The sequence below is a fragment of the Eublepharis macularius genome, chromosome 1, assembly GCF_028583425.1.
Source record: "Eublepharis macularius isolate TG4126 chromosome 1, MPM_Emac_v1.0, whole genome shotgun sequence".
In the NCBI taxonomy this organism is placed as follows: Eukaryota; Metazoa; Chordata; class Lepidosauria; order Squamata; family Eublepharidae; genus Eublepharis; species Eublepharis macularius.
The window spans coordinates 31471896-31498619 of NC_072790.1; the positions used below are offsets into that span (position 1 = coordinate 31471896).

Sequence of the window (26724 nt, forward strand, 5' to 3'; positions counted from 1 at the left end):
AAGAGAAGCGAATCTGGCTTGTTATGCGTGTTTTGTTTCCATGCACAAGCACACCATTGTGCATGGAAATAATACGTCTTACGGCCTTCATCTGTATAGGGTAAAATCTTGAGGGGGACATGCTTACGGGTGGCAAAATAATAATGTTGTTTTTGTAATTTGGAAAACCACCCATCAATTTCATTTGGGTTGTAAGATTTGATACCTACACTGGTCTTGCATTTTTCCCCACTGCTTTTTTATGCCTCTGACTGCTACACTGCACTGGATCCGGCTAAAGACTTGCAGAGGCATGTACAAGCCTAGCGCTTTACAGCAAACTTATGCCTTAAAAAAACAAAAAGTCCCAGAATAAAATATTAAGAAGCATGTGTTGGCTGCTTGGCATGTAAATAATTTTATTAGGAATGAGTGTTCAGTAATTATTTCCCAGGTTTCTGTAAAGATACCAGAAGACCAAAGGTCGTTCAAGTCAAGCTTTGTTTCATTTGTGCTGCTGAGAAAATGCCACTTTCTCTCTCTTACACATTCACTCTTTTTTTAAAAATGCATTGCTTTCTTTGCCTTTTTATCAGCTTTTAACCTTTTTCAGACTCATTTAACATTTGCACATTTTGAAATTCAAATTTGACAGATCCTTGCTTGCTGGACCTTGACATGGGGACACAGTGCAAGGAATATCAGGTTAAGTGGTTCTTTGACTACAAAAACAAGATCTGCACCCAGGTTTGGTATGGTGGGTGTGGCGGAAACGCCAATAGATTTGAGACAGAAGCTGACTGCATTAGCAGATGCTTGAAGCCATGTAAGTACCCGCACGGGGCACTTTCAAATATTGTCAAGCAAAGTTTCAACACAAGACAGAAAAGAAAATAGTTTAAAAACAAACTCCACACACTTTTTCTTTCTCTACAGCAGATGAGAAAACCGTGACACTTCCGAAACGTCAATTGTCAGGTAAAGTCGGCATTGGAGAGGCTTCTTACCTGTTAGTCATTTGTCCTTCGACTGGATGTGTCTGTTGCAAGCTTTGCTGTGGCCAATATCAGCCATGAAAAATGGCCGCCTCGATGCTTTTCTGCCTTGCTCCCCCTACCTGGCCGTATCTATTTGCATGCACCTCGTCACACCTAGAAATGCAGAGTGTGTAGAACATCATTGTAGAACAGAGCAGGACTTTGTTCTCGTCATCGTGCCCAAAAGGCAGTCTTGGTACCTGGAACTGTGTATCCTCTTGCCTGGAAGATGGGGCCAACCTTAGGTTCTACTAGGGAATGGGGGCTTTTCAGGTCTTTGCAGGGAGACAACAGGGTCTTGAATAATGAGCACTCCTTCCCATCTATCACAGATACAGGGACCCCTGGAGTGGGAGGAATGTCCCAGAGTCCCTTCTCTGGGCTGTGGGCCAGGGCTTTTTTTCAGCTGGAACGCAGTGGAATGGAGTTCCGGAACCTCTTGAAAATGCAGCGGCACAGAGGGCAATCTAGACTCCTGTCTGTCGATCAGGGGGTGGGGCCACCAGCCATATGACCATTTTCTCCGAGGGCAACCCACTGAGTTCCACCACCTCTTTTCCTGCCCCCACCCCCTTTTCTGTTTCCCATCGCCCCTAACTACTGGGCAGGTGGGGTTTGCTACTACCACTAATCTGGATTTGGAGGGTTTGCTTTACTGAAGGGGGGGCAAGGTACGCTTCCCCCTCTTTTACCCTTTGATTCCCTTGGCATAGCCCTTTTATTACAAAGCCTCAAGCCTGGGACCTACAGAAGTGGAGCTTGCAGTCTTGGTTGATCTGCGTGCTCAGGGCCCTTGGAGGGCTGCTCCCATGAAGCTCTTTGAGGGAAAATAAAGCCTTCAGAGCCCATACAACAGAGATGGTTACTGCCCCCAGAACACTTGCCCATTGTGCTGGCTTACATATCCTGGGATTCTCACAAGTAGGCCAGCATGACACAAAGTGTCCTGCAGAAATCCCTAAAGCTCCTTATTGGCACAGGTTCTTAAACACTATACCGTGTCACGTAACTTTTAGTCCCACAAGTTGCAGCGTTCATAACTGCTCTGGCTTTGTTGAGGATCAGTTGTTCTTGAGGCAACACTGAAGCAATACTGGTTAAGGCTTCCCCTGCAGCTTTTGAAATCTTCTGTTATTTTGCTAGGGCAGTCTACCTCTGGATGAAAGAGTTAACATCCTCTAAGACCAACTTTCCTAAGGCAGTTCAGGGTGGACTTTGAGCATTCGCTCTCTGCTCTCCAGCTCTTCTGTAGATGGGAGGCAGTAGAGAGTGGGCTTCCAGCATTAGTAGTTTGGTGCATTGGAACCTCTGGCTCCATAGCTGGGATGTGGGCCTGGGATCCTAGTTGTGGCTGGCAAACTTTTCCAGTTCCAAGAATTTTACTGCTCCCTTGGATGAAGTTCCTGCAGAGATTAAAAGCAAATGGGAACAACTACCACAAAGCAAAAAGGAGTAGAAAGCTAAGCAGATCCCATCATTTTGGTATCTGAATGCCTGCACCCAAGTTATCAATATGCAATAATAATAATAATAATCACCACCACCACCACAACATTTGATTTATATACTGCACTTCAGGACAACTTAACGGCCACTCAGAGTGGTTTACAAAGTGTGTTATTATTATCCTCACGACAATCACCCTGTGAGGTGGGTGGAGTGAGAGAGCTCCAAGAAGCTGTGACTGACCCAAGGTCACCCAGCTGGCTTCAAGCACAGGAGTGGGGAATCAAACCTGGTTCTCCGGATTAGAGTCCTGCTGCTCTTAACCACCACACTAAACTGGCTCTCTTGAAACAAAGATTTCAAGAACTGTTAGGAATACCTCCATGCAGGTATCCAGGGCTTTTTTTCAGCTGGAACACAGTGGAATGGAGTTCCGGAACCTCTTGAAAATGGTCACATGGCTGGTGGCCCCGCCCCCTGATCTCCAGACAGAGGGGAGTTTAGATGGCCCTCCGTGCTGCTGAGCGGTGTGGAGGGCAATCTAAAGTTCCCTCTGTCTGGAGATCAGGGGGCGGGGCCACCAGCCATGTGACCATTTTCTCTGAGGGCAACCCACTGAGTTCCACCACCTCTTTTCCCAGAAAAAAAGCCCTGCAGGTATCTATATTTTCCACTCTGCCTCTAAAGGAAGGAAGAACCATTAAGCACGAAGCCAATCTTGTCAATCCCCAAGGAAGCCTTGGAGATATCTCCAGTACTTTATGAGTAGCCAGTGCTTGTTAGTAATAGATACCTCAAGTGGTGCCTCAGAAACAAACTAATATTGACCAAGGGGGCCAAAGAGGGGCATATTGTGTCCTCCAAAGTCCTGAAAAGTATCCAAGGCATCTCTCAGACATCAGGGTGATAGAGCAGCTCCAACTTCGAGAGTCAAAGCTCCCTTTGTCAGATACAAATAGGAATGAGCCCTCATATCCCAGTCAGAAGGTGGGAGGAGTGTTGCCCAGAATTTATTTGATAGTGCCAAAGAAGATGCAAATATCTCATGACCAGCTTAGATCAAGTTCCTCCGATTAATGTACAGCACTATGCATGAGAGGGCACTGAAGTTCTCTGTTCCATATTTGCTCCTGGAGTGTTTATAAAGATTCTCATGGCACTGCTGGCTTATTATGTTTCCAGAGGAGCCTTTTTGCCTGTCACTGATCTCGTTTGCTTATTCGTTTATTACTGAGAATGCAGGTAACATTCTTCCCATCCCAGCTAGCTGGCTTTAGCTCTCGTATCCCCCTAAACACAGCCAAGCCTGTACTTCAGGGCCAGGCATCCAGCGCACATCCACAAGTCCCATTGCAAGTCACACAAGCATGTCTGCACCCAAAGCTTTAATTATTTGATGCATTTATATGTCATCTCTGTCATTGCGTTCAAAGCAGTTTACAACTTTAGATTAAGAGAAAGAACAGTTAATATAGTTTCTAAGGTGCTTTGAGGATTTTATAGTCTAAAAAAATGACATTGGCGGAATGAATAAAACTGCTGTCTATAATAATGATATGCACAGGATATCAGAAATGGGACAGAAAAGGGAAAAGGAAACAAATTCAGTTATAAGAGAGACTTCTATAATTGGCCTATAACATCCAGATGGAGCAGCTATTGCATAAGACAGTTTGGAGTTCTATAACTTTTCTTAAGAATAGTTGTAGTAGACTTTGTGATTATAAGCCAGTTTCTGCCAGTGTAATGTGTTTGGAGACCTTAATTTTGTGTTTTTCTGAAGTTTCTATTAACCTAGAGCATATTTCCAAGGATGTTGGATGTAAGAACAGGGCCACACGTCCTACCAGCCATCTGCCTGCTTTTGCACATAGGTGCTATAGTAGCAAGAAGTGGCACTAGAAATATCCCCACCCCTGCCAAAGTGGTAGCTGGAAGGAGGGGTGAAGCAGGTGAAGCCTGTTCAGTCACTTTTCCATTCTGCGTGGCATCCATTGATCTGGGCCAGGCATAGCTGAGATACACTTTGATGTTTGTAGGACACTCTCATTAGATACGTCTGTCTTATGCCCACCATGGATGTTCACCATATATCGTGCATAAAATTAGTGGTTAAGAATTCATTCTGAGAAGGGGAATTATCTGCATTAACCCCAGAAGCAAGTTACCACTGACTGCATGTACAATCTGTGTACAGTAATATAGTACATGCTTGACTTTTCTTTGTATGCGTGTCAAATAATTCTTAAGTTACATCCAAGGCATGTACAGCCTGAACATAGGATTTAAACCCCACATTGATCCAGGTATTGGTCCCTGGATTCTCTTGTCAAGTGAATACAGATTGACTGCTTCACACAGTCAGATGAATGCCAATACGTGCAGGATGCATGTCCCATTCACTGCAGTATGTGAAGAGGGCTTGGGCCTTAGCCTTTTGAACACATTTCCATTCTGGAGAAGGCTATGTAGGACAGAATTTCAGATGGGCTGGTTCATCTCATAAGAGAGAAGGACTAGCCCCAAAGGCAGCTTCTAGCAACAAGCCCTGTCCAATGTTAGGACTCTGTAGCTCTGGGATAGCCCTAATTTAGTGTTCTAGATTACCATTCTAATGGGCAGAGAGAGAGAGAGGTGGTTCCAACCAGCCTTTCCAGTTGCCTTATTTTGTAAGCTGCCTGAGGCAACTTCCCTAGACAGGTGACATAAACATTTTTAAAATAAATAAATCAATAAAAGTGGATGTGATTAAGTGTGTGGGAGAGGATGCTAGTGGCCAGCCAACCTTGTCAGGCTTTAGCTGCTCTTCAATACAGTCTGGTATCCCACACTAAACAGATGAACAGCTATCAACAGATTATTGAATTTAACTGGCACTCAGAAATCCACAGTGAGCCAATGACTATGGACTTTGATTGAAGAATAAGAATGACTTGTTCCAAGATGCTAGCGATACCCAGAAAGGCTTCAGTAAGGATTTTCCTTTTGTCCATTTGAAAAATTTAATAGCAGGATTTGAATCCAGTGGCACCTCAGAGATCAAGAAGACTTTCAGGGTAGAAGCTTTTGAGAGTCAAAGTTCCCTTCTTCGGACCCGAGAAAGGAGCTTTGGCTTTTGAAAGCTTATACCCTGAAACTCTTGTTGGTTTCTAATATGCCACTGGATTCAAATCCTGCTGTTCTACTGCTGAAGGCACAGTACAGGCATAATTTCTTTTCAAGGGCCTACAACAAAACAATGAAGCTCCTAGTTTTGAATGTTCCTTAGTAGGCAGCACAGACTACAGTAAAGTAACTGGTCTCGACATTTACAGGACAGGAAGTGCACAAGAAGAAGTTACCCAGGAGAAAATTATCGAGAAGGAAATTGGAAAAAAAAGCAAACAGGATAGTAAGAGCAGGTAGGAGAAAACAAAAAGAAATCAGAAATGAACTGGATGCAGGAAAGTGAGTGTATCCCCTCTACCCACCCACCCACCCAAAACAGGATCCCTGGAAAACGCTGCCTCAGTTGTAGAGCACATCCTTTGCATGCGGAAGGTTTCCAGTTTAAACTGTGGCATCTCCACTTTAAAAGGTTGCAGGCAGCAGGTGCTAGCAAAGACCCTGACAGGCTACTGCCAGTTAGAGTGGAATAGACTGGTTGAGGCAAAGCGATGGTCAGATGTGGATTAAAGCAGCTCCTTATGTTCACAGAGTATACCTTACATGCATGCATGAAATTGAAATATGCAAAGTACAATGTTGTTCTGAAGCCTCAAGTAACCAGTCGAAAAAATTGCATGGGCAAAAATGTTGAGTCTTGTCTATACCGAGAAAAGCATTCAGGCATCTGGTTAAGACCACTGAAATTGGCTGTTTGGAATGACCTCTGCAGGTATCTAAAGCACACCCCTGTCTCAAGGAAATTATTGCTAGCATGACTGCTGTTTGATTAAAAGGAATCACCTCTTAGGAGGACCTGAACACCTGGCTAGACTTGACAAGCCATGGAATTAAATGTTCAGTTCACCTTAAAGAAAAAGAATGGTCAAAGAGAACAGTCCAGAAGTTTAGTGAGATAAAACGGCAAGTGTCAAAAGGGCCTCATCCCATGGAATAGTGAAAACATGCAAATGTGAAGATAGTGAGTCGCCAGATGAATTTTACTTAGTTTATCATAGTCTTTTCTGCCTCTGAATTTGATGGCAATAAAGAGTAGAAGGAGGCTAGATTTCTTTGAGGCCTGTCAGAAATGGAAGAAGTTGGTATCGAACAGTGCAATCCTAAGGACGCAATTCTGAGAGAAAGCTCTACTGAGTAGACTTGAGAACAGTCCCTTTGATTTTTCTTTCCTTTTCCCGCCTTCTTCTCTTAAACTACTTAACCTACTTCTTCATTTATGGTGACAGGAATTCTTGAAAGAGCTATCAATTCTTGCTCTTCTGTGTCATTTCAAGTACTGCTTTCCCCCCACCCCTTTGCAGCCAAAGCTATTGCTCATTAATTTTTCATGGTCAAGATTTTATCATCGCCTTTGAAGAATTGCAGTCTGATGCTCCGATCCAGAGATCTGTTTCATGTGCTGAAATTCTGATACACACGTGGTGGCTCACTTGCTTTGAACATTCTTCCCATTGATTCCACAAAGGGAGCTGATACTTCCCTGGGCAAGCACAACTTGGTTCCATCCATGAAATGAGTGGGTTAGGGTTATGGATTAGGGTTAGGGTTATGGGTTAGGGTTATGGGTTAGGGTTATGGGTTAGGGTTAGGGTTAGGGTTATGTGCCCGAGAGATCAGTAAACACATACACGCTGAACCATGTCTTGATTTGGAGCTATAGAGTTATAGTTACATGGCATATATTTACAAACTAGTACACTGCATTTGCTGTATTTATGTGTTCACTTTGTATCCTTTGACCCCTGAGAAATTTTTTTTTGCTATTTTTGATGGCCAGACCACATCATTTCACGTTTTATTTATCCATTCATTAATTTACAGATTGCTCCCTTCGATAGAAAACTGTTCATAAGATGGTTATATTTTGGTGGACTAATAGATCAACCAGTCACACTGAATTCGTTTTTTTATCAGGTACCTTCTGCAGTTTCATGGGTGTTTCAGGCAGACAACTTCCCTAGGATTGGACTGATACCCCAATTATTGTTTTTTTTAAATCTTTTTATTCTTACATTTTTATTCCATCTTCCCACTCTCTAGGAGTCTCCGTTGTTGCAAAAAGCCTTAAACTGTTCACCAAATATTTAAAAAGAAGAAGAATGTGCTATCAAGTCACAAATAACTAATGGCAAACCCAGGACCATGGGGTTTACAAGACAAGAGATGTGCAGCAGTGGTTTGCCATTGCCTTCCTCTGCATAGCAACCTGGCTCATCCTTGGTGATCTCCTGTCCATGTAGTACCTGTGGCCAACCCTGCTTAGCTTCCAAGCTCTGATGAGATCAGGCTGTTCAGGCTGTGCATTCACAATTAGCTGTGAATTCTTCAATTCACTTTGCTGGTGGTCATTTTGAAGTTGTTACGATCGTGGTGGGTCTGATTGCCTAAGGCTAGCCAGAGCCTGCCAATTCAGGGAGCATAGAGAAAAGACTCTATTCTCTGTGAAATGGATTGAAAGACGAGGAGGAGAAGTAACAGCACAAGTGAACAAGGAATGTGGCTCACGTGTCACTGTTTCAACCCAGTCCTGCAAGACACTGAATAACGTCGCTGCTGTTGTTATTATCCTGTACATAAAAGCCGAGCTGTATTGGTGACAACTCACTTTTTATCCTGGCACAGGCGCACTGAGGGCCCCGTGGGTGTGCCTGTGCCAGGATAAAAGATGAATTGTCAGTGCGGCAGGCCTCTGAGGGGCCGTGGAGCCGGTAGGGAGGCACAGCATGGGTGAGGCCCCCCCCACCGGTGCGGCCTTCCCACTGCCTCTGTGGTGGTCGTGGGGCCTTGGGACAGCCACACTGGCAGGGTCCTCCCAAAGCCCCACTGCTAGAGCCCGTTGTATTTATTTTCATAACGGGCTCTGTTGCTAGTTATTTATATTTGGGTGATTTCTGTTGACCAAGAAAAGGTTGGTAGCTGTGGAGCAGGAGTGGTACCTCACAAGGGGCAGTATTTGGCCTTGGACAGAACCCTGCTATACATTGAAAAGGCAGGGGAGACAACGTGACCATGGATGACCTGGGATGAATCTGATTAAAAAAATGGGCTAAACTTCATTTCCTATTCTGTGGTGGAGATAGCTGCAAAGAAACAATAGTTCCCCAGCACCATTGTGTCTGCCCTTTGCACAGTGTAGGCCAGTGGAGCTGTTGCACGTGGTCAGAGGCCTATTGGATCTGGACTGCAGGAGGCGGTGCTGTTCCCATTTTCCTTGACACTGTGCGGATAAAAATTCTTACATTTGTACTAACGTGGACTCAGCTTTAGCAGTGACCAGGTCAGATGGTGCCCAGGTACCGACTTGTCCAGTTGTTTGGGATACTTTTCAGTTAATTCAGTCTGAGAATGTGAACAGGGTCCTTGTATGTTTGGAAGCTACCACTTGCTTGTATGACCTTGCCCTTCCTGGCTGCTGACGTCTGTCAGGGGATGCTGGCGGGCTGGCACTGAGGTAGTTAATGCCTCCTTGAGAGAAGGGGTGGTCGCTCCAGCCTTGAAAGAGGCTGTGGTGCATAGTAAAGAAGCTGACCTTGGGCCCAGGAGGCTTGAATAATTATTGAGCAGTCTTGGATGATTCTTGGGAAAGGTGGTTTAATGGGTGGTAGCTAAACAACTTCAAGGATTTCTGAAGGAAGCTGGTTGGCTGGATCATTTCAAATCTGGTTTCAGGTCTGATTATGGGACGACGGCGGTCTTAGCAGCCTTGATGGATGACCTGTGCCAGGGGAGTGACAGAGGGAGTGAGACTGCGTATTCCCCTGGACCGCTCAGTGACTTATTTGTTTATTTAGAATATTTATTTATTTAGGATATTTATTTCTATGCCACGTCTTCAGAGTCTTGCTTGAGGCAGTTTACAAGTAGAATCATCACAATGTTTTTTAAAAGTCCTGGGAAATAAACAGCATAAAAACTATCCATAAAACAGAAGGAGGCCGTTCAAAGGTTGATAAGATAAAAAACCCTAATTAAAAGCCGGAGTAAGAAGGTGTGTGTTTGTCTTGGCACCTAAAAGAAAGTAGAGTAGGTGCCAGGGGAGCCTGAAGAGGGAGGGCATTTTGAAGGCTAGGGGCCACCACAGAAAATGTCCTGTCTTTAATCACCACCTGGCTCACCTCTGAAGATAGGGGCACAGAAGGCAGGGCTCAAGAGGCAGGCTGGATAGTATAGGAGGAGATGGTACTTCAGGTACCTTGGCCCCAAGCCATTTAAAGCCTTCAAGGTCAGAACCAGCACTTTGAATTGTGTCCAGCAACAGTGGCCCAGCTGCCACATTTTGGACCCATTGAAGTTTTCAAACCATTTTTAAAGGCTGGACCATGTAAAGTGCATTATAGTAATCTAACTTGGATGTAATCAGCATGGATCACTGTGACCATTTGGCTGGAGCTGATGGTCACTGTGAGTTTGTCGACACGAGATGCCTCGGCACATGTTTGTCAAGTGTAGGGAGACGCAATGTTAGCCAGGAAGCATAGTTCAAAAAGGCAGAGCCAGCAGAGATTGCTCCTCAGAGGGCTTGTTAATTTCATCTTTGCCTCCTTGAAGACTCTGTCAATTTCACCTCTCCAGTCTCTTGTATTTCTTGTATTTAAATCTGCTCGGACAATTTGGGGATATCTATTTTTCATTCCACCAGAGCTTCCTTAGATATTTGAATATTTTGACCTCAGTGAGAATTCCTTACGCTGATTTCCTTCTCATTTCAAATGTTGTGATTCTTCTTCCATGATCCATTACCAAAAGATACTTACTTCTATATTGATTGTGCTGTTGTCTTAAAAAATAAATGGAATCCCAGTTTGTAAGATACTGTTTTTAAAAAAAGCTTTTAAAGAATCATGCCTATAATAGCATTTGATTGTTTTCTGAATTTGCTGAAGTGACATTGCATATTACAAGCAGAATTGATCAGGAAGCATTTTTAGAGTAGCCACCAGGGTGGCCAGGGGAGGTGACCAGCTCTCCACATGTAAAATAAGAACAAGCAGGGGGGGGGGAGCTTCATTGTCCACCACTAATTCCTTCCCCTCCCTCTTCTATCCTCTAATCTACATTCCCTTTTCATCTTCCCCCACCAATCTAGATGAACAATCTTGCATATGTTTTCTCTCTTAAAATGTTGTGATGGTAGTTAGAAGAAGAAAAAATTCTTAATAAACTTGAAATTAAAGAAAAGAGAGGCACAGAGTTAAAGTGCAGAGTGGGCAAAAGGTCTGTGAGATATGGGAGGTAGAAATGGAGAGCCCAGAAGGCAGAATGACTGAAATAGAGAGGGAGTCAGGACTCGGAGGCACACAGCTGAAAAATAAAGACCTAAGGGAAAGATAGACCTGGAGAAGATTTGGAACTAAGAACAGGAAGAGGAAGTAGATGAAGTCTTGACTTGAACTAATCAACCAAATCAGGTAGACTTGGGTTTCCTAAGAGAGAAAAGGAATGCAAGTAGTCTGAAGAAAAATATTTTTTTCTTTCTTTCCATGGGGGGACAAACAGCTGCAAGATCCTCAGTGACTGACAAGCACCCCACTAGCACACAGTCCTATCTGCAAGAGTATCTGGGTATCACTGAAAAATGCAGAAAACTAGGAGACAGAAGCCGTACCCTTGCAGAGACTGAAGACTCCTGGCTTCTGAGTGCAGGCTTATCCTGTTTTCCAGAGAGTTTCTACCTCTTGGCCGCTGTGGTCTCTGAGGGAGGAACAGCATCAGCAAAGGCAGAAAGAGCTGGCAAGGTTGCAGAGGAGATGCTAAGAGAACACCTGCCTCCCGTCTTCCTCCTCTCAGTATTGTGTTTGTGGATTTGGGGAGCTGCCTTATATTGCCATGTGGTACCAAAGCCCCATTCCTTCCCTCCCTCCTTCACTGTTAGTTCAGTGGTATAAGATTCCAAGATTTCTACATTTTGTCAGGCTTCCTCTGAGTTCCGTGTCACTTGCTCATAAATGACTAAATAGGGTCATCTCTGTGTTGCATGTACAGATCTGTTGTCCATCCTGCATGCTGCACAACATGGATATCAACGTAAAGTTTTACTGATCTGCCACCGTTCTGTAAGCATGTTTACCTTCAGAGGGAATGCCATGCCTTCTCACTTAGTTCAGTATCTTTGAACATGTAGAGTGGAGGAAGATTTGCAAGAAATGTATGGGTCTTTGCGTTAACCAGTTGGGTGATACTTTATTTGTCTTTTAATTTACAGCCAATATTTTTTGCTACTTGGAAAAAGAAGACGGAACCTGCAGGGACTTTGTCCTAAAATGGTATTTTGATCCAAAAAGAAACAGTTGTGCTAGATTCTGGTACGGTGGCTGTGGTGGAAATGAGAACAGATTTAACACGCAGAAAGAATGTGAAAACGCGTGCCTTCCAGGTAAGGGGTGACATCTTTGCTGCATGACTTTGTTTCAAGGAGTGAGCAATGATTAGGGATGAGAAGCGTTTCTTTAAAACTCCTCTACCCTTTCTCCAAATTAAAGGAGACTGTTAATTTAGACCCAGATTTGGGGGGGGGGGCAGAAACAACCTTGGTTACCTGGACCAATGTTTTTAGCTAAATGACTGGGGGGGGGGGGGTGTCTATGTGTGCATGTTACTATTCTGGGTTTCTCAGCAGCTTTCAATTCCATTGATCATAAATTTGGATTCTGTCCCAAGAAAACTAAGTAATAAGACATGTGTGGATAGCATTTGGGTACCTGTACTTGCTCCATGCATATTCAAGAACTAGAGTTTGAATTATGAGAGGACGGCCATGAGTTAGCAGGTCTGTCCTGGGAAAAGCTAGAAAGCGAAATGATGACCAGCAGAATACCTCTCATCCTTTTTAAAGGGAAGAGGATGAAACAAGTTATTTGCTGGGAACAGAAATCCTGCACCCAGTGCCAAATGAGAACAGAACTTGCATAGCTGAGTGCAGGGTGCAACTTTTGGAGCGTAGACAGGCAGTGACCAGCTACAGCAGGGGTGAGCTGACTTCATCGTTGTGTGGTCTCCTTTTTAAAAGAACTAGAATCCTTGTGGTGCAGCACAAATGCATACCGTAAGAGTCCTTACAATCTCGTTACGGTAAGGCATAATGAGTCTGTGTTAAGTGATTGGAGTAGGTACACTTGCTTTGGAACATGAGAAGTAGCATGCTGGATCAGCTCAAGCACCACTGAATCCTTTGCATTCCCGAGCACTAGCAGGCTCTAGAAGTTCCACCAGAAATCATCCAGTGGTTCACCAGTGAACCGGAATCTCCTTCTGTCCCCGTTGTACTCTAGGACTGATAATTGAAACTATGAGTCTCTCTACACAAGACATCATACACGGGGATGCCACAGAAAATGTCCTGTAGTTTAAAAAGACACAACTGGCAGAGACTGCTCCTCAGAGGGTTTGTTAATTTCATCTTCACCTCCAGAAGGCTCTGTCAATTTCACCTCCCCTTGGGGGAGGCAAAGATGAAATTAACAAACCCTCTGAGGAGCAATCTCCACAGGCTCTGTCTTTTAAAACTACCCTCCTATAGAAAGGTGAAATTTTTAAACTACACTTCCCAGCTAACATTGCGTCTCCCTACAGTTGAGCATCCCTGTGTAAGACGTCTCGCGTAGAGACACTCTATGTCTGTTCTAAAGGGGCAGATTTTAGAATGAGGGCTAGTTAATAAAGTCTTGGGTTGTGTGTGGTCAGGTATCAGTGGCCACTGAAAACCTTCACCTGTCATTTAAGTCAAAAGGCTTGTTAGGAGTTGGCTTTCTTGCAATGTGAAATCCTAATGAAATGCCTTTGCTTTTTCAGCTCAAGTCAGTCCTGGTGTTATGTCAATAGGAACTTAAACAAGAACAGAACATCAACACATACCTCTAAGAGAAACAGGAGTCAGCCATTGCCAACATAGCCCTCATAGAAGCTAAGGGTGTAGACTACCTTGCACTGTGCTATTTCATGCTTTATGTTCCGTGCAAACCTTGACGAAAGAGTTTTGCTGCACGACTTTATCAATATGGTGCTAAATCGTTTGTGGACTGAATGCTAAATGTGCCTGGGATATAATCAGTACTTTCAACATTATGTAATATTTACCTACCACAGATCTATTTTGTTTGAACAAACTAACAGTTTCCTTTTGGAGTCCAGCATTACGCCAAAAACCTGGGCAATGTAAAAATTAGAAAATTTGGGGCGGGGAGGGGGAATCACTGCAATTGCCATTTACTTGCTTTTATGATTTCCACAACTGAGCATAACTTTAGACGGAAAGCCTTACATAAAAGGGAGTAGCCGGTTCTCAAATGCAAGCGGTCCAACTTTTCATTCTGCCTTCAATCTTGTTGGATTACACTTTATAGTAACTCTCTTTTATTCATATGTGATCAATCAAACTAGGGAAAAATGCAATCTTTCTTAATACGGATGCACTGCTGGGACCAACAACTGAGTTAAAGAATTTTTAAAACATGATGTAGAATGTTTTTGGCAATCCTCTATTGTTGTGTGTTTTATATATATATTTTTTGCAGGGGTGGGGATTCTATTTTTATTGTGGTTTTGTTTTTAGGAATTCTATACAAAAGAACTTTTAAATAAAGTTTAATTGTGGTTTTGAAAGTCTTGAGGGTTTTTCTTGAGGAAGAGCAAAAAGATTTCTGCAACAATTTAAGTAGACAGGTCGCCTGGGACAGCAGCCACAGCCACAAGTCATCTGTGGCAGCGCACCGTAATCTTAACAACAACAACAACAACAACAAACATCCCACCCTTCGGGACAGCTTAATGCCATACTCAGAGTGATTTACAAAGTGTGTTATTATTATCCCCGCAACAATAATCACCCTGTGAGGTGGGTGGGGCTGAGAGAGCTCTAAGAGAGCTGTGACTGACCCAAGGTCACCCAGCTGGCTTCAAGCAGAGGAGTAGGGAATCAAACTCGGTTCTCCAGATTAGAGTCCTGATGCTCTTAACCACTACACCGAACTGGCTCTTCATTCATCTCCTTTTTTTTCTGCCGGCTTCGGACTGTAATGGCTAACGGGCTGCATTTGGTATGGACTTGAAGTTGAGTTATGTCTGCTACAAGCAGGAAGGTGTGAACTTGGCTAGTCTCACCGATAGGTATCAGAGAGAGTGGGTTCCCTCTTGTACTTTTGTTTTGCTGTCCCCCATAGCTGTTCTGCAGTGCAATGTAATGTGGAAAAATAAAAGATTCTTTGCCTAGCAATCACAGCATGTACTCACCACCTCAAGGTAATCCAAATACGGTCCAGCAGAGCCTGTAGTTCATCTTTGGTCTTCTGTGCAGTCCTACATTGGAACTGTGCAAGCGCAGGCCAACCACAGAAGAGAATTTTCTCCAGCTTTTTAGAAGTTCCAAGGGATGCTTCCTACCCCGCACATTGAACAGAATTTCCCATCCAAACTTGCACTTGTTATATGGAAGGAGCGTCCCATCCCTCAGTTCTCCTTTCGCCACTGTGACAAGATCTCCTGCCTTCTAGTGTCTCCTCGTATTGTTTCTTCAATTTGTCTCTGTTTATGTTTATCTGAGTACTCTGGTGCAAAAGGTGCTCTTTAACTGATGTGAGGAATACAGAACTAAAATGACCAAGACAGATGATCATTCACTCTGTCTCTTCTGCCTTGGTAGGCACACAGTACGGCTGCTTGTCACACATGTCAACAATTTACCCCAAAGGCCCAAAAATGACAACCTGGGAGCTCCCTGGGAGTTCTGACTCTTGAAAGATCATACCCTGGTCTTCAAGGTGCTACTCGGCCCAAATCTTGCTCTTCTACTGCAGACCAACATGGCTACCCACCTGAAAACTATCGTCACAGAATAAATTGATAATTTGTTGAGGGGTTTGTATTTCTGTCGTTTTTCGACAGCAATTGAACTTGGCTCTCCATCTGAAGTCTGGGTTAATGCAATGGTTTATTCACTGTACAAGTTGTGTACCTCACACATTTTTCAGATCTGTTTTTTATGAGCATTTTGGGGGAACGGCAGAAGTATTAGGCTTTCCCTTCATTCAAAAATCTTCACACGTTGCAAAACCCATGAAGAAATCTAAATTAGATCCCAGAAGGGGCTGAATGAGATCTTGGGTGGCCATTGGCATAGAAAGTTTTGCCCTTAGTTGGACTTCCGTAAGAGGGAGAAGAGACCCCTGCTGCTTCCTTGGCTCCAGTTTCTCATTATGAATTGGTACAAGAAAGCAACTCATAATTTAAACCCACATCTGGGAAATAAGATGACCTTGACTAACCCTTAGTCAAGGGAATTGCTGATGCTGGTTCATAATGTCTTTGCCTTTTACATATGAAGTGCATGACACGGCGCCATCCACATATCAGCTGGTTGAGGCAGAAACGGGAAAACCTTTCAAAAGAGCCAAGCACCTTAAGAAATAGTGGTTCGTACATGGATACTTGGCTTACCCCTTAGCCACAGCACCAAGAGGCAGTGACAGCACTCATAACTCAAACAAGGATACGAATTGGAACACTTTTACCCAATGTGTTCCTCGGAGTCATCACTGCAGATGTGCCACCAACTCGAGCATTTCCTCATAAACTGATCCCTCCAGTGTATCATCAGAGAATTCTAGGCCATTCTGGACCATGACCTCTCTTACAGACAGCCCTCTGATCTAAAGCAGCTACTCAGCAAAATAGGGAGGGCATAGAACAGGCATAAACCCGGGTGCCAGGGTGTACACAAACCCAGCTGCCAGCTATGTCTCCATATTCACTCTGACAACACTGTTAAAGGACCCAACAGCAGCTATCCTACCGCACACACCTGCACACCCTCTTTTCCATTTCTTCCTCCAAAGAGGAAATCTAAAAGCAGAAAGTCTGGGCTATTTGATGAACTCACAGGCTTCTGTCTGCAGAGCTGCCAGCCTGAATGGCAGCAAAATGTTTGCTTCTGCCTAGCTTGAGCGGGGAGGGGGAGGTCACCATGAGTGGCATTTGCCCCAATCCCCCCTCCCAAGAGATCTGCCCTGGCAAATTTCAGACAGAAACTTCAGAAGAAAGCATCTCACATTCTATAAGCAGAGCTGAGGTTGCCAGCAGTTCTGGAGGGGAAAAAATGCTCTGTCCTTTTAATTGAGGATTAATATGTGGAAATGGGAAGTGGAAGCTTTTCCTGGGATAGAGACGAAACAATGCATCACCTGGTAGATAACTTACCATGAACCCCCTATTAAGGGGACTGGACATTATTTCTCCAAGTAGTTGGCAACCATAAGTAAAGCAGGCAATGGGAGGCATTTGGCAACTCACGAAAGTAGTCCTGTGGCAAAGCGGGCACAAACAATCTGCAAACTATCTGGCAGGCATGCAGGGAGTGGGTCGAGCAAGGGTGTGTTTGAGAAGCCCCCAGCTCCCAGTTATGTGTTTGCCTTCCGATTAGGGATGCTAAATTATCCACTGGTTTGGCTTGGGTCCTTATCACATGTAGCAATCACAGGGATCCACTTTTGATGATGTATGTCTGCATCCAAAGAGTTTGTGTCCAGTTATATAGAAAACACACACACAATTGTATATTGCTTTCTTGCAGCCGCTTCCCATTGCTCCCATGTATGGTGCTGCCACTGCCCCCAACTTTATTCAAAAGAAAAAAGAACCTGAAGCTTTACATTTTTGTGTTGAAACTTGCTATGTTAAGGTCTCCTCTGCAACTTTTAATGCACCATCTGAGCCCCATGGCACAGAGTGGTAAGCTGTAGTACTGCAGCCCAAGCTCTGCTCATGACCTGAATTCAATCCTGGCGGAAGCCAGGTTCAGGTAGCCAGCTCAAGGTTGACTCAGCCTTCCATCCTTCCAAGGTCAGTAAAATGAGTACCTAGTTTCCTGGGGGTAAAGTGTAGATGACTGGGGAAGGCAATGGCAAACCACCCTGTAAAAAGTCTGCCAAGAAAACATTGTGATGCGAGGCCCCCCCATGGGTCAGTAATGACTCGGTGCTTGCACTTTTACCTTTTTACCTCTTGGCTGCCAAGCTGTTCTGATCCAGACCAGACATGTGTTCCTATTCTTGCATGGCCTCATGGGAGTTGTGCTTTATTGCCTTTCCCACCCCATCCCTCTTAGTTTTTTTCAGTTTTAAAAATGACTAAAGGAAGTTTGAATTTTGCCATGCAACTTCCTTGGAATGCATTGACAACTCAAAAGGAAGCTGGAAAGGCTCAATTGGAAAGGTTCAACCTATAGCAGAAATGGTTACTCTGGAGCTGCAAAGATGTTTGCACCAGCGTTTGAGGAATGTTGAGGTGACCTAAGCAGGAATGTTGAGGTGACCCAAGAAGGAATGTTGAGGTGATCCAAGAAAGAATGTTGAGGTGATCCAAGCATGAAACGGTGCTTGCAATAGCCAAAGAGGTCAATCAAAATAAGTTCACTTGGTGGTTATATTTACACTGAAGTTCTCAGCATCTCTGCTGCTTACAAGTGACTGAGGCTTTTACCTTCTCTTAAGGACAGAACCATATGATGCATTTTGTTCTGTGACCCTCATCATGGTTTGTAGTTTTATTGAATAAAACTGTACCTTTTGGATGCTGTTGCCTCTCTGAGGACTAGTCATTGCAGTGCACATACATTATTGACAGAAAATGGCAGGTGATTTCTGGTGACTGGGGAGGCTTTTGACTCCCTCTACCCCCCTGCCCCAAGAGTGCAAGTAAAATGTTTCCTTCTGTTCCCCCTCAATTGGCAGTCATGTCTATGATTCAGCAAGTAGAACCAGAGAACAGTTCAAACAAGCAGGAGCCAACAGCTTAGATCACATCAAGGCCTTCTCCAAGCCAGTGAACCAGAGAATGTGCTAGAAAGACAGACCTAATTCAGCACCATTCTTTTTGCTTTCTGATGACTGGGAAAACGTCTCTGTCAGTTGCACACCTGATGCATTTCTCTCAACTCACTCTCCCCTTCGATTCTTGTGCTCTTGATCAGACAGTCAGTTGACAGAATAGTGGTCAGATGAGAACATATCCCAGTGTTACAAAATACTGTGTGTGCTTTTTCAGTTCTGAAGAGTGATAATCTATTAACAGACAAAGGATTTTTCATTCAGATTTTGATTAGTTAACAGGGGGTGCACATCCTTACCTTCTGTAGTGACCGAGAACAACCAGTCTGTAGGTCTCTTCTTTGTCTCATATTTCCACAGATCAATGCTGCAATCCAAAGAATTTCGTATGCCGATGGGGCCTACTGCAGGCTACAGAGCCAAAGAACTGGAAGCAAAAGCAGTTCCATTGCTAGGCAGGGAAGCATCGGCTACATTCTTGGCCCTTGGTAACTGGATGGTGTCTAATGGCATTATTTTGGATTGATTTAGTAGTTCTCAGTTTCGTGTAGCTTTTCAGTCATATTTTATCATTCTCCACAGCCAGCATCGCTCATAAACTGTTGTGAAACCTATCTGTTGTCAAGAAGATTATAGTGCCATGTAATTTAGTGTCAACCCTATTAAACAAATGGGATAACTTCTTTCCTGAGCTTAAGTTGAGCCTGTTATGTGGATTTATTTAGCTTGTTATTTAATGGGTTGAAAGCCTCAGAGAACCATAAAAGACTGAGGTAATCTTGTAAATTCTTATTTTCTGGTGTTAACGGTTTGTAGGGTATCTCCAGTGTTTCCAGCTATGCTTGTTCCTCTTTGCCATCCCAGGAAAAGTTTCATTTTATGGGGGATATTAACATCTCCAGCATAAGGAAAATAGTCTAATTTTTAGATATGCTAAACCAAGGGTGACTCTAAATGATACGTTTCTGCATGGGCATGCAGTCATTTTAAGTTGCTCTGTGCAATCACACGTTTTAAAAAGGAGAGTTAAAAGGGGCTGGGAATGGTGTCGTGAAGGAAAGGAAAACTCTTGCTTTTCCCCCAAGCCATGAAAACAGCACATGCGGGGGGGGGGGGGTGGAATCTGTGCAAAATCAGCAAGATAATTCCCCTCACACACAGCTTTCAGGCAAGCAACAAGAGTTGTATAGTTATGTTCTACTAAATGTAAGATACCTAGAGCAAGGCTATGCAGAGGCGGCATATAGATTCCCTCAAAAAATAAATAATGTAGGTCTCAGAACCAAAGACTCGCCACAGTTTCTGCATTCAAAACCCTTTCTTCCCCCCTTTCTAACCCTTACTGGCAAGCAAGTTGTGTCAAGGTAGATGATAATGTTGCAACAACCTCAAGCAGTGCTTTCCATGGTCATAGATCCAGAGGAGTTAGCCGTGTTAGTCTGTAGTAGCAAAATCAAAAAGAGTCCAGTAGCACCTTTAAGACTAACCAATTTTATTGTAGCATAAGCTTTCGAGAATCACGAAGAGAACGTGATTCTCGAAAGCTTATGCTACAATAAAATTGGTTAGTCTTAAAGGTGCTACTGGGCTCTTTTTGATTTAACCTCAAGCAGGACTCCATAGAGACAACATAAACATTTCCTGTATAAATAGACTAGCAATCCCTCATGCTCTCTGTATAGGGTTTTCCCCCTAGCAATATCATACTGTTAGGGTTGCCAATTCTGGGTTGTGGAATTCTCAGAGAGTCAAGGGTGGAGCCTGGGGAGGGCAGGGTTGTACCTCAGTGGGGTACAATGCCACAGAGCCCCCCTTCCAAAGCAGCCATTTTCTCCTGGGGAACTGATGCCTGTAATCTGGAGATCAGTTGAATCCTGGGAGATCTCCAGGCTCCATCTAGAATAGGGTTGCCAGATCCAGGTTGGGAAATTCCTGGAGATTTGGGGGGTGAAGCCTGGAGAGGGCGGGGTTTGGGGAGGGAGGGGCCACCGCAGGGTATAATGCCATAGTGTTCACCCTCCAAAGCAGCCATTTTCTCTAGGTGAACTGATCTCTGTGGCCTGGAGATCAGTTGTCATTCCGGGAGATCTCCAGCCACCACCTGGTGGCTGGCAGCCCTAATCTAGAGACTGGCAACTTTACTTACTGCAAACACACTAAGTATAAGCTTTTGGTAAATCCACTCCACGCTTCCTTCCAGCACGAAATTAATATATTTGTGATGGGGCTGCCTGCTATCCATTGAGAGCCAGTTTGGTGTAGTAGTTAAGAGCGCGGGACTCTAATCTGGAGAGCCAGGTTTGATTCCCCACTCCTCCACTTGAAGCCAGCTGGGTGACCTTGAGTCAGTCACAGCGTCTAGGAGCTCTCTCAGCCCCACCCACCTCACGGTGTTTGTTGTGGGGATAATAATGACATACCATGTAAACCACTCCGAGTGGGCATTAAGTTGCCCTGAAGGATGGTATATAAATCAAATGTTGTTGTTGTTGTTGTTATCCCTCCATGTGCCTGTTACATGGAGAGAAATACGGGATGCTGCTGAATTACTCATCCTCATCTCCATAACTAATTTCATCTGAATCACCAAGTCTGTGGGGATGGTGGTTGGGCTGGGTGCCATTTTGGCATAAAATGGAATGCAATCATTCTCCTTGACCAAATCTCTGGGGTAGATTGTGGAAGCCAGTTGGCTCCTACCGTTTGTGTGGACATGATGAACCTCTTGGTGAATATCCAGTGGCCCTCTGAGGCACTGACCGGTTGGTTAAAAACACCTTGCTATATTGTAGTGCAGTTGTCTTGGCCTTGGGCGGAGGATGCTCCCTCACTACACTGAAGATTTCTGTATTACTGGAGCAGCTCAGGATTCATCAGAAAACTAGAAACTGTCAGCTGAAATTCAGATGTGGTGGAATTCTGGGAAGGATAGAGGCAAATGACTTCCTCTTTCCATCCTGGATGCTAAAATAAAATTCGAAATTGAACATTTTATGTTCAGTCCTGGCACAAGACAACGTGTGATGTGATGACGTATTGATGGAGCAGAGTTACCAACAAATGTCAGGAGATTTTTTTGAGGTGGCGCCTCGTGCAACGGGATAGAAAACAGTGTTAACACAAAAAGCATAGGACGTGATGTACCATAAACAGGGCAGAGAATGGTATGCCAAAAGCAGAAGGCAGAGCAACGGCAGCAAGAAAATACATACAAGAATTGTTGCTGTAGGCAACAGAACTATTCCATTATAAAGATGTCCTCTTGAATGGTTCAATTCTACAACAGTTCTAATCTCTTGAATATTTTTACTCTCTTAAATATTTTTGTTTTGCACTTTTTGCAAAATGATAGAAGTGTGATGGCCTTCCTAAGGTTGCTGTTTGCCTGTTTTTGAGAGGCAAACCTCTGCCAAAGCACCCATTATTTGCCAGTGGTCAAATGAGTAGTGGAAGGAAATGGGGGGAAAGAACATCAGCAATGCATTGTGTCATTTCTTTATCAATGTTCTAGGATTTTGCCAGTCTCTATGGATGCATCAATGACATCCCTTTTCCCATGCCACCACCAGGAACTTGATAATCCTAGTTATGACATCACTTCTGGTTTGTACCTGGAAGTGACATCATGATGCTCTAGGAATTTGCCCATGTCTATGGTAAAAAACATGGCAATTGAAAAAAAAGGATAGATATGAAGGAAGTTGCAGTCAGATGTGCTGTTTCTCACAATGAGATGTGAACCCAGTTTAGGTAAGTAAATTATTAACCTTATTGACCTCCATTTTAAAAAGTAGGTATTTGATGTGTATTGTGTATGTGTAATGTGTATACTTAAATGTGTAGTTCTTCCTCCAGAATCATGTACTGTGCCAATTCCAAACCAATTTCTCTTAGATTAAGACTAAGAATAAGGGCAAGTTCCAAAGCCTTCTTCCTTTTTCCTCTCTTCATCCTTTGTGAAGCCATTGGGTGAAATAAACTGCTTGTGCATTTTCCTTTGTCACTCCTCTAGAAAAAGGGCTAGAAATTTACTCTTTGTCAGAAAAACTTGGGAGGCCTTTCTCCCCCTCCCACCAGATATGAGCTAGAAATGGCAAATGAAACCGGCTATGAAGGAAGATGGAGTCTACAGGCCACCAGTAGGCCACCATTGGGACGAGGGCATCCTTATCAAATGGATGTGAGCATAACACGGGAAGAAAGAGGCATACAAGTAGTAAGAAATAATTATAGTTAGGAGATCAAGGAGCAGCTGAAGAATATGTTACAGATGTTTTCACAGGACTAGAGCCAGATGTGATTAGTCTGGTAAAAAGAAGCTCAACTACATCTCTAAATAGGAGAGGTTATTTATTATAAACACTGCAATGCAAGGGGAAAAGATAATACGGCTGTTCTCATACAAGGACGGCATGGAGGAGGAACTGCACTGGCAAACCCAGAGGAAGTGGGTTACAAAATGTTGACGTGTTGCTATGAGAACATAATTTCATGAATTCCCATCTGAAAGCTCATCTGAGTATGTAATTACTTCCTTAAAAGTCTTTAAAAGCTGAACCACTTGGAGTTTTATTTCTTTCAGTGTGGAGATCAGACATCCTCCTCTTGGACTATCTGATGTGTCCTTTTGACTATTTCTCAAGATTCACACCATTTGATCAAATCCCTGTGGTTAGGAAATTCTAAAGATAAATGTTAAGACATTACTAAAATTAAAACTGATTACCATTAATATGAAGAACAACACAGAAACTCTATAGTTTCATAGAAACTTTGTGATGCTCAGCTTAGATGTATCTGCCAGGGGTATGCACCAGTTTTAAGGAAATATGTGGTGAGGCTTTTGAAAATCTGTTCAGAATTATGGATGCCTCATCAAAGGAAACATTTATTCAGCACTCAAAACTAAGAATGCACAAGGATATTTATTTCATAAGCAGAAATCATTTAGGATATTTTAATTGAATCTAAATTGGCAGAAGGAAAAAATGTGCTTTGGGTATGCAAAATATGTCACTAATGTGGCAGTAGAGACATCAAAACAAATACATTACATTCCACTTCAGTAAATTATTTATTCAAAAATGACACGCACTGACCCATCTGTCAGTGTCACAAAAATTGTTTATAAGGAAGGAGAACAATTGTAAAAATTCTTGTCGTTCATTCTGCCATGACATTATGATCTAGATGTCTAGGGTGCTTATACCTCCCATGCTAGCCAGCATGTACTGGAGGCCAGATGTAATTTTTTTTTAGGATTGGGGTACTCACTCAGGTTCCTGTGCTCAGATTCATACAGGAAAGCCAGGAAAGCTCCCACTCTCCCGATTTTTCATAAACTGTGCAAAACTGAATTCGCCAAGAGGGTAATAAGAGAAAAGAAAATGGTTCCGAGAGATACTTTGATAAAGGGATAGGGACTGTAGACTATACTACCGTGTACTATCTCTTACTGTAAATTTATTCCTACCAAGTAGTTGTCAAGTTGTTTGACATTTCATGTCAAATTTCTCATGTTTTCTTTCAGTGTTGTATCAACTCTGTATCAGATTTTCTACTTGCTTTCATTTTCTGTAATCGATACCCTATTTTATTGTCTATTTGAATGTTCCAGCCATTGATCATGTTGATGTACAGTATAATCTGCTGAGTCTGCATGAGAATGGCAGGATGATGGCGATGATGAAGATGATGATGATGATGTCAGTTTATGCAGCAAAACAAGATCTATTTATTAGTAAGAAGTTATAGGGATGGGAGCAACTGGATTCAGGGCAAGAGAGCTCATGCAGTCTACACCTCCCGCAAACAAACAGCAAGGCTTCCACCCCATGAGACTCGTCTGACTAACACGAAGATCAGGGAGAGGAGAGAACACGGTTCCATTTTAACATATACCATAAATGTACCACAGTGGAATGTGTGCAAGGTTGGAATTTGCATCACCCGCACTTCAAAACTTCCCTGTGAAACAGAAGCTTCGTGCCACCTCTTAATTAGACAAGATCTGAGTTTGTGTATTTCTTCCTCACCCGTCATACAGTATTGCGTAAGTCCACTTCCAAAAGCAAGCCTGCCTGTTGGTAGACATTCTTACAGTCGTTAGCCAGCTATTCCCTATGAGGACAAGGAATAACCATTTCACCTGAAAAAGCCCCTTGAGGGATAATCTTGGCAAGCAAGTTGTCCTCTGTGAGTAGGCTTCCCTGAAAATTCCCCACAAGAACTTGGAGATGCAGTTAGATTCCAGGGGTTCAGGTTCATTGTATGTTTTTCATCCTTTGACCATTATACCTGCATAGGTGTGTGCTGTAAATGTGTTAGTAGTGCAGGATTCTTTTTTTAGGGCCAAGCTACAAATGACGAATGACACAGGTTGGACACTTGTCAGCTTCCCTCAAGCTTTGATGGGAAATGTAGGCGTCCTGGTCTTGCAGCTTGGCTCTCTGACTGCTGTCCAATGGACTTTTCAACTGTCACTTGTCCAACATTCTGCCAAGCTGCCTACATTTCCCATCAAAACTTGAGGGAAGCTGACAAGTGTCCAACCTGTGTCATTCATCACTTGTAGTTTGGCCCTCTGTTGTGCAACCACACACTAACATGGGTGCCACTCTAGGATTCGTATGTAGATTTAAGAATTTAGTTCATGAAGAAGAAGACTCAAGAAAAAAGCATAATCCCAATTCCCTACCTCCCATAGCTTCAAAATTTCAAGAAATGTTACATCTTAATGTTGGCCACTCAAGTCAAACACGGAGATGACTGGTGTTCCTAAATACATTTTATTTTGGGACTTTTGTGCTTGCGCAGTCAGGTGAGTGAGGGTGCTTTTACTTTTGTTGTCAATGTGGGCTCAGTGTGTCAGTTTTGTGCTGCCACTGGAGATAAGAAATACTGATAAGTTCCGGGCCTGGACAAGTCAGCGGCCCATCATATTTACACGGCTCAGAATCAGACAGAATCAGACAAATATCAACCAGTAATTGTAAAAGACCATGAAATCCCCCCATGAAGTCCTCTCTTTCAAATATAGTCTTAATAATTCTTTATTTTAAGAATTGGTGGCGGCAGGAGGCAAATGATGGCATGTCTGTACATGTACAGAAAAAGCTGGCCATTGGTTCTAGGAGGGTTTGCATGTGAGTTGGCAACAGATCAGCAAAAGTTCAGCTCTTGTGATGGTAACATGCAGTCAGAATATGAGCAAAACCAGAAGATCCTCAGCCACGTCTTGGAGTCTGAAACCTTGTTGAAATGGGTTAAGGGATATGTGAGTTATCCTAGATGGAGTTTTCCTACCACCACTCTCTGTATTACTTTGTCCAAGAATGGCAGATTTAACCATCACTGGTCACAATCTTCCTGTCAGGAGACAGCTTTTCTGGTAAAGGTCTCATTACATCCTCCTTTTCAGACTTCAGAAAATCACCTCGGCCTAAAGAAGAACTGGTGATGATACTAAGCAACAGAACCCTCACTTTATCTACACAAGATTTCATTCACTAAGAGCCAAAACACACGAGAAGAAATACCTAGGTTCAGCACGTGTTCTCTTACCTCAAGGTTTGCCGGGATCTGTAGGCGTCCCGGAAGCTTAAAGTTTAGCATTTACAGAGCAGCAGGAAGGGAAATACAGGTGCCTGTATTTCCCTTCCCCTTCCTGCTGCTCTGTAAATGCTAAACTTTAAGCTGCCAAGACACCTACACTTCCCAACAAACCTTGAGGTAAGAGAACAAGTTTAGCATTTACAGAGCAGCAGGAAGGGGAAGGGAAATACAGGCGCCTGTATTTCCCTCCCTGCTGCTCTGTAAATGCTAAACTTTAAGCTTCCAGGACGCCTACAGATCCCGGCAAACCTTGAGGTAAGAGAACACGTGCTGAACCTAGGTATTTCTTCTCGTGTGTTTTGGCTCTAAGAATGACAAGTATACACGTTACAAGTGGCTGGCTTCACAACCTCCAGGATCCTGTCAACGTTGTTCAGGGAGACCTGTCTGATATTATCCAGACCACTTTGACAAGACTGTGTTTCTGGCATTCCTGTTACCTGACCTGAATCCAAAGTGCAATCTGTCTGATCAAAACAAAGAGATTAGGAGGGGAGGAATAATAGATTATAGCCAAATCCCTATCACTTTGGAATTCAGTTCATTACTCTGAATTTTTCTAATTAATTGAGCAGGATGCAATTCAACTGATGCAATGGTAGTGGAGAAAAAAGATTTCCTCACAGCTATCGTAGTCACCTCATGGGCCTTCAAAAGCACTAGATGGT

General features: G+C 43.4%; 1 protein-coding gene across 1 annotated transcript in view; it reads left to right on the forward strand.

The window, feature by feature from the left end:
* Positions 1 to 14225, forward strand: part of COL6A3 (collagen type VI alpha 3 chain) — a 147280-nt gene extending 133055 nt beyond the window's left edge. Inside the window, exons 43-47 of the mRNA XM_054994298.1 lie at positions 635 to 805; positions 916 to 957; positions 5777 to 5863; positions 11830 to 12000; positions 13416 to 14225. Coding sequence (XP_054850273.1) covers positions 635 to 805; positions 916 to 957; positions 5777 to 5863; positions 11830 to 12000; positions 13416 to 13453 — 509 coding nt within the window. The 3' untranslated portion in view covers positions 13454 to 14225. The remainder of the gene's footprint in view (positions 1 to 634; positions 806 to 915; positions 958 to 5776; positions 5864 to 11829; positions 12001 to 13415) is intronic.
* Positions 14226 to 26724: the final 12499 nt, after the last annotated feature.